The 8,910-nt window shown below is 34.0% G+C and overlaps 1 protein-coding gene across 1 annotated transcript; it reads left to right on the top strand.

The window, feature by feature from the left end:
* The first annotated feature begins 1,172 nt into the window (after positions 1–1,172).
* On the top strand, positions 1,173–5,700 carry LOC149556011 (UDP-glycosyltransferase 86A1-like). Its single transcript, XM_089830122.1, has 3 exons — positions 1,173–1,818; positions 4,344–4,903; positions 5,066–5,700. The coding sequence occupies exons 1-3, from the start codon at positions 1,299–1,301 to the stop codon at positions 5,441–5,443; spliced, it is 1,458 nt and encodes a 485-aa protein (XP_089686248.1). The 5' UTR covers positions 1,173–1,298; the 3' UTR covers positions 5,444–5,700.
* The last annotated feature ends 3,210 nt before the right edge of the window (positions 5,701–8,910 follow it).

Consider the following 8,910-nt stretch of genomic DNA (forward strand, 5'->3'; position numbering starts at 1 on the left):
GAGCTATGTAAATAGATAGATAGTTAAATAAAAAATGCCACTTATTCATCCAGAAGTTCATTGCATACATCATAATATTTAGGAAATGTTTAAAGTATATTTCATCATATTGAACAAATTTATACAAACAATAAAGAAAAAATCTCCTCCTTCAGTCTTAACCTTACATACCTATTCGACTTGCTCATTGCAGTCCAAGGTGCGAGTGCTAGTCTAAATTCATTGCGTTGAAACAAATCTCCAACTACTGGTCCACGCAATTTTTCGAACTGCTAAACTATTTACAACATTTGTGTAAGTAACAAGAAGCAATCAACATATCTGCAGATTTAATGCTCAATGACTCAGGCCACTATATCCACCCTATAATTGAAAACAACTGGACCTGAAACGAGACTCCATTTCCACCTACTTCATAGGATTCGTTCTGTGATCGCTCAGTAAAATAAAAGTATGTTTGATAAAATTGCCAATTCGCAGTGGCAGGCTGTGTGGGGCGAGCAAAATGGGATAAATCAATCCATCAATCTGCAAATCTCCTTGCGATTTCATTGAAACAATGGAAACTGAAAAAAAGACAAAAACCTCCGGTGATAGAGTCAATATCTTCCGTGGAAATAACTTAATGTGAAAACCTTAATCTTTTAAATTTTTCCACACCATGCCTCTCAAGTCGGCAAGTTGGCCACTGTATGCATTTGGTCATCCTCGTGCGGACTTCTGACTTCTGTCTCGTATGTGGACGAATCGAATCTGTGCCTAGCGCCGTCCACGGTAGCACCAAACCCGCACAAGTCCATCTAATTTATCATCGTTTAAAAAGTGATGGGGCCATCGCATCTTCCTGCACTCCCCCTTTCCTACGACGCAACATTCGATTTAATGGCTGTGATGTACTTAATGGTCGTCCAGCCGTCCCCTGCATTTTTGATCGTCTATTTTAAAAAACATACCTTCACCTTCGCTTCATACAGGGAACGCCTACGGCATAAAAATCTGAAGATTAGTACAATTAATTAATGAGCCATGCCAATAGAAAGGAAATTAAGATAATATGAAATATAAATAACAATGAAAATGAATAAAAATGGATAAGGGAATGAATACAAATGAAAATAAGATAATATGGAATATAAATAAAAATGAAAATGAATAAAAATGGATAAGGGAATGAGAACGAGTGAAATGAACATAAGAATTTGTCAATATACAATTGTTCAACCAAAATACTAATTGGAATACTGAAAATAAATTTCTCACATATCTCATATTGACATTACAGATTGCTGCTAGTAGAAATGGGTGGCAATGGAAAGCCCCTTCATGCTCTGGTTATTCCATATCCAACACAGGGCCATGTAACTCCCATGATGCAATTTTCAAAAACCCTGGCCGCTAAAGGCCTCATTGTCACATTTGTTACAACTTATCATAGGCATGCTCAAATCACTCAAGCAAATTCTTCTTCAAGTGACCCTCTTCTATCAGAAGCTCATAAATTGGGCCTAGATATTCGTTCTGCTCAAATCTCAGATGGGTTGCCCTTAGATTTTGACAGGTCTTCCAAATTCTATGATTTTATGCAATCTGTTGATAACATGGGCGAAGCTCTAGAAGAGCTTTTGAATGATTTGAACAAGAAAGAGCCCCCCATATCCTGCGTTATTGCTGATACACTCCTTTTCTGGTCACTAGATGTCACCAAGAGATTTGGGATTCCTTGGATTTCCTTTTGGACACAACCTGTGGCTGTCTACTCAATCTACCACAACTTTCATCTGCTGACATCTCATGGCCATTACCCTCCAATGGATATTGGTATGTCTATTCTATATGTATTTCTTATATTGAGTGTTATGAAAAGAAGTGTGACGTCGTATTATGAATGTATGGCTTGAATACAGTAAGATCTGAAAGCAAGAAATTCTTCATTTTTCTCTGGAGATTACACCTGAATAGTGAAGGTCCTCTTGCCAAAACTATGGCCATTTACTTCATAGGACTAGAAACCCACTTTTAGAATTGAAGGATCTTTACTCTTATCATTGATCAAAGTCAATGAATTCAGACAAAGAGTTCTGTGTAGCTTGCTATCAGAGGATCTCTCAATTTCTCTATCTCGAGCTTATTCTCTCAAGTGCAGATTCCATGAATATTATGGTTCTTTGGCTATTGAATGCTTCTGAACTTTTTCACTCTCTATGCTTGTGCTTTTTACTATTATCTAGTTTGACAATCTTTTTATTGAATTTTTTTTTTTGGAATGGAGTCCCAATGGATACCGCACAAATCAATCTTTTTGAATATTTGACACTTTACCCTGTTTAGATGGGGGCATATATATACTGTATAGAGAAAAGATATCATTGTTGTTTTTAAATGTGACATGCTGAAAGAGTTTAAACAACCTGTACCATTTCTTTAGTGTACCAGAAAAATAATAGGCTCTGTTGGAACAGTACTATTAAAATAATTGCAAGGACGAATCTGATTACCCAACAAACAGATGATAAAAACCTCACTAAAAGAGCCTGTTTAGACGTTCTCCTTGTTTTTCTATTTACAAGTGAATAGGATGTGGTTTACTAACTTTTCCTAACTTTCAACTCTCAAAAACTAGCCAAACTGTCTTATCTCTAGCTGAGTCCGCTCACCATCGACTTGTGTGTGAGTCTTCCCCTAGGTTTCTAAGTTCCATGCTCACCTCAGAATTCTCGCTTTCGATTCTTAGGTCCCGCTGGACATGTCAAAACAGCAAAAAGGTGATATTTTTTCTCTTTATATTTTGGTTCAATTACAGCAATTTGAACAGTGAAATCTAGTCAGATTAGAGTGGAATTACATAAGGGTCCGTTTGGTTGCAGGCATAGGAATAGATAATTGAGAATTGCTATTCTAAAATTGCTATTCTGGAATAAGAATTTGAATTCTCTGTTTGGTCAGACAAATTACAAATTGGAATTGAAGAAGGTTTTGAACCACAAATTGCAGGAAATAATCTGCAAAAACGATAGAGTTTTCTTTGTTTCACAGAGCAATTAAAATTTATGAGGACACATTGACCCACTTGGCCGCCTTGATCATCTCAGCCTCCTTGAACTGCAATCCAACAACGAATATTTAAAAGCAATCACTAACAAGAAAAAAAACCATGACACATTCAATCTTTGGTCAGACATCATTTCCTGCCCATATTCATCCATGGCACAGTAGCTACAGAGAACGTATAGCACTCGATTGGCTTTTAAGTAAACACGGCAGGCACAATTTATATCCCTACAAATAAATTATAATTCTATGGTAATGAATTTGCAACTATGGCAATGCTTAGGTTTTTCATTGGTAGATACTGTTAATATCACACAACCAGAACTCAGAGAACAATGATCTGGAATGGAGCTGCTGGGACACCTGAAAGGAAATGTGTAGTTCTGTAGAAATCAAATAATTTCTGATTGTGGGCCAAAGTTTAGCAGTTCGAAACCCTTGCTGTCCATGATTTTGTCGAGAAATATTATTTTTGCGCTTGCCAGAAAATGGGAATGAGAATAGCAATTCTAATTATAAGTATTTTGGAGAATGAACAAATGCTCATTTTGGGGCAAAATGGGAATATGTATTCCTATTCCCAATTCCTATTTGGCACAACAAACAGAGAATTAAAAACGAATTCTAATTTTCTATTCCTATTCTGATTGTATTCCAGCAACCAAACGGGCCTTAAAGGAACTTTATTTTTAAAGCTATTAGACTTTTATATTTCATATGAATGTTTGAAAGCTTCTGAATTTGATTGTCTAAATAATTGTTATCATCACTGCATGATCTATCATCAATATAAAAGAAAACACAAAAATAGAAAAATTATTCTTTCCTTCCAATAATAAATTATATTTGAAAACCTTGATAATAACAAATAATTATACAATCAAATCCTATAAATTAAAATTTTCAACTTCTTTCTCATTTTTCTTTTGTAAGTATAAATTTTTTCAAGTGTATCCTAACTGAGATTTTTGGTAAAACTTTAGCTTGCCGAGTTTGAGTCTAGTCCTTAAACTTTGCCTCTCACAAGTACTCTCTTCTCAGCTATGCTTGAATAATTGTATTTAAAGCGTACATAATATCTAATTGGTTTAACAATTAACCTTCTAAATCTAGTATACCTTGTCTTTCTTTCTCTTTATAAGACATTCAGATTGCATTTCATCCAGCAACGTGTGATGAGCAAAAAAATAAAATTCATTTGAAGATCATTTCAGCAACCTGAATGATCGAGTTACACCCTTTATCATGATATGCCCTGTTCAAATTCTTACCACTTTGAAATTTTTCTTTTGCAGAGGAGTTGGATGATTGCATTGATTATATACCCGGAGTTCCAAATATACAATGTAGAGACCTCCCATCATTCCTACAGCTTCAAGATCCCAATTCAGATTATGTGCTTGACATGCTCTTGAAGTCATATCAGTCAGCTCGTCGAGCAGACTGTGTTCTCTGTAATTCATTCTACGAGCTTGAACCAGAGGCAACAAAAGCAATGGCTGCAGAAATTCCAATTTTAACTGTGGGTCCTCTACTTCCTAGCAGTTATCTAGACAGCCATAATCCAAGGGACATAACAGCGAGAGCAAGCTTCTTGACTGAATATCAACCCTCAGAATGGCTTGACACTAAATCCTTCAAGTCAGTCATATATGTTTCCTTTGGTAGTTTAGTTCATATATCCAAAACTCAGATAGAAGAGATAGCCATGGGACTGAAGGAAAGTGGACACCCCTTTCTGTGGGCTCTTCGTCCAGACATAATATCTTCTGAGGTCTCCACCTGCCTACCAGATCACTTCATGGATACCTGCAAAAACCAGGGGCTGGTTGTTCCATGGTTGCCTCAGCTACAGGTATTCTCTGAGAAATTATAACCCTGATAAACCCACACCTAAACTGATGAATTTTGGTTGTAACCCTAAAATTATAACCCCAAATATCATAACTTCAGATTATAAATTAATTGGTTCTATTTTGTACTTTTCAAGTTTTATTCTGAGCAATGTTTTTAACAGGTATTATCACACCCATCCATAGGTTGCTTCTTCACACATTGTGGATGGAACTCTGTTATTGAATCCATAGCTCTGGGTGTTCCAATGTTGGGATTTCCTCTCTGGACAGAGCAATATACCAACAGCAAGCTCATGGCAGATGAATGGAAAATTGGGTTGAGATTGAGAGGTGGTCATAGAGATGATAAAGTGATTCACAGGGAAGAAATATCAAGGGCTATAAAAAGATTGGTGGCTAGTGAAGAAGGAAAGGAGATGAAGAACCGAATCATGGCATTGAGAGATAGTGCAAGGAGTGCTATGAAGCCAGGAGGATCTTCTCAAAACAATATAGAGGCTTTCATTGAAGGTCCATGTAGGAGAAGGAAGCCAGACTAATTGATATTTTTCCAATACCTGGAAACAGATTTTATCCATCCATTACAGTATATTATTAGGTTGTTCACTCATTAAACTACAAACTTGATGTATTTTTTAAGAGGGTGATGATATAATAATGCAGCTAAGTGGTGGCATGGCTATTATTGTTAAGATTATTAAAATCCAATTGGGCTGATTAAGATAATACTTTAGCTGTAATGATATTAAAATAAATAGTGGTAACCGAAGTGGTTAGTGCATTAAAGTGAAAAGAATTTGCTTTGTCCCTAGTTTTAATCTTGCAAGTATATTGATCTATCTTTTGTTGTCAAATTCATAATACCTGATTATAGGACTGGTTGCCTCTCTTGTGTTTCTAGTTCATGTTTAAAAGGGAGTTTGATAGCTGATGTTTCTTCAATTAAATGATCATAGAAAACACCAATAGGATGTAGAAGGGGGATCTTGGAGTTGGTCCTGTTGTCATTCTATAGTTCTTATTTCACAATATGGTCATGCCATCTAGTCTGGTGATTTTTGTAGTCTTTATGGCGAATCCTCTGTTTCAGTATCTTGTTATATAAAGACATTAGATTATTAGCCTGTATGACTTCGTAAAAGATCCATAGACTACATGTATGCATACATATTGATACATGATGTACATCTATTAGACCTAATTAGAATGACTTAGCTACTTGAATGTCATTGCTTGTTCAAAATTGATAGAGATAGAGATTTGAGAAGGGAGTATAATGACATTCTTCTTGAAGGCTTTTTGGAGAAAACAAAAGATAGAGGAAATCAGAGGAAAATTGAGTTGGGGTTAGATAATTGCAGAGATGATTCGATAATTGAGGAATCTGAGATTGCTAGGTGTGTGAGCTTTTTTTAAAGATAAAGAGATGAGGAAGAGGAATAATAAAGTCTGAGAGACAATATTGAAAGCAGTGGGTGAGGGAGGATCATCTTGGTAAAACATGATAGACCTTGTGTACTAATTGATGTCACTGTCAACAAAGAAAATGAGTTTGATTGTTGAAAACGGATTAAAGAGATGATAATGAAAACAAAGAAAATATATTTACCTCTTTGAAAAGGACTTTAAGGGAATATGATGAAAGCCGTTGTTGAAAGATGGATTGCTAAGGAAAAAATATGGAAGATTGTGTGGTTTATGTTGCGTCTTTTGAAAATAGTTTCACACATTTCATTCATCTTTTAAGTTTTAACTATATTATTGTTATATATACTTTTTCGTGTATTTAATATTTTTTATGATAATGAATTAATTTATTTTTTATTTTTATAAAAAAGTGATGAAAAGATATTATATTTCTATCAGTTAATTTTTTATTATTAGTGAATTAAGTGTAATTCAAGATCACTTATTATTTTGAAGAAATATTCTTTTAGTATTAAATTCTAATATATTTATAATGATGGGTAGTTGATGGTATTATATTACTTTATGCAAGTTTCTATAAGTTCTTTGTTTATAATATTTTAAAAGATCTTAAATATTTATTTTTGGGTGAAAACAAACAATTTGAACTATATTCTAATTTAATTAATTAACTACATCTCATTATCAATTATTTACAATATTGTATTTGCATCAATTCTACTTTTTTTAAACAAAGCTAAATTGCATGAAAGAAAGAAATTGCATGAAAGAAAGCCATTCCAATAAGGAGAGAGAGAGAGAGAGAGAGAGAGAGAGAGAGTCACAAATCAAGACATAGGCTAAACCAATGAATCTAAAATAATTACATTTAGAAATATATTCTTCATTTTGGGAACTTGATATTAAGCTGGGAATTTGATGGTAAAAAATGATAGTTTTATCACTTCTCAATAGTATGTTCTATGGAATTGGAAATAAACATTTCAAATTATTAATAAACCCAAAAAAGCTATTAATAATTTATAATAAAATGTTAATATACATTTTTAATAATAGTTGTTCAACATAAACAAGGGTGTTGTCACATTATACATCACCTCCAAGGGATTGTTAGTAGTTTACCATTAATAACACATTAACAATAAAATAAAAGATAGTCACCTGATGTTATTAGTACCAATGAGTAATAAATGTCTTAAAACTTAGCCACACATGGTTATTCAAAATAAAGTTTTTATACAACCTAGACCTACTAGACAACATTAAACAAAAGCCAAGAAGGTTGACGATAGCCAAAATTTGTAAAAAACTAATAGCTAGCATCATTACTTTTTTGTTGTCGAGGTCTTAGACAACACTAACAAGGCCCAATCTTCATTTAGGAACTTTGAAAAGTTCCTTGTAACCAACCCCCTCCAAAACTTTCTCATAATTTACCTTTTCCTACAAAATACAAAACATGACCGTCGAGCTATGCATAACTTTTAGTATGAAGGAACCAATCTCTTGTGATCTCTTTTTAGTACCTACAATGTCACAACTCATCTTCACCATCTCTTCATTGGTCAATACCTAAAATATCAACTATAATTTTTTTCCAAATACACCACTAGCATCTTTCTACATAGTTGGGATCTTTTTAGTAGCAATCTTCTCCTTATTAGGCAATGTAGAGGGGGGAGTGGTATTTATCTTAGTATGAGGGTTTAGTTTAGTGGCTTCATTTTTGAGGATTTCAGATAATGTGACAAGGAGCTAGTATACTATATGTTACTTTATAATATTAGTTCATATATTATTTTATAAAATTATAATAAACTAAAAATTATATAGAATATTCTAAATTGGTAGAATATGGAAGTTTCTAATTTAAAAAATATTTCCTTCTCATAACAATGGTTAGATCCAAACTCCCACCAATGATTGAGGCAATTAGGTAGTTCAAGTATAGGATCCTAAAGTTTCACATATCACAAGAAACTCACCTATTGCTACAACCCACTTAATACTTGACCAAACCCCGATTGGACTCTTCACCTTCCAAGGCTATCATGTTAACACCCCTAGGATCTTTCACCACAAATATCCCTTGAGCATGCCAGAGACTCTATAAATCTTACCTCACTTAGAATCAACCAATCTTGAGGTTACAAACTCCATTTCGAATTCCCACAAAGAGAAAAGGCAAAACAAGCCTGCAATAGACCTAAAAAAATTATGTCTCCAAATCAAGTTTTGGGAAATGACTCAAAATTCATCCAAAATACCTTTAGAACAAAATGGACATTCATACACCATTTCAAAGTGCTTTATGAGTCCAAATATTTAGATCCCCAACCCACTTCTAAGTTAGTGACATAGAAAACCCTAGGTTTAAAGGTTTAAGGCCTAAAAAGTAGGGTTTATGTTGTTTTAGGGTCTAAGGACAATACCCAATTCCTAAATTTATAATATATGATATGAGAAATCCATATACACTACAATACACAATTTTCACCAACTCAACATCCATTCCATCTCCAATATAATGTGTTATTACCCTTATTGCAGGTTAGTCACATGTAAATGCCTAATCTAA

This window comes from Cupressus sempervirens, chromosome 5 (genome assembly GCF_028749045.1).
Source record: "Cupressus sempervirens isolate cs-2001-9-10 chromosome 5, ASM2874904v1, whole genome shotgun sequence".
Lineage (NCBI taxonomy): Eukaryota > Viridiplantae > Streptophyta > Pinopsida > Cupressales > Cupressaceae > Cupressus > Cupressus sempervirens.

Excerpts from the sequence above, each read along its gene's own strand:
- LOC149556011 (XM_089830122.1), top strand. The coding sequence starts at position 1,299 with ATGGGTGGCAATGGAAAGCCCCTTCATGCTCTGGTTATTCCATATCCA. Across the intron at positions 1,819-4,343 it reads TTACCCTCCAATGGATATTG|AGGAGTTGGATGATTGCATT; the intron begins GTATGTCTATTC and ends TTTCTTTTGCAG. Across the intron at positions 4,904-5,065 it reads CATGGTTGCCTCAGCTACAG|GTATTATCACACCCATCCAT; the intron begins GTATTCTCTGAG and ends TGTTTTTAACAG.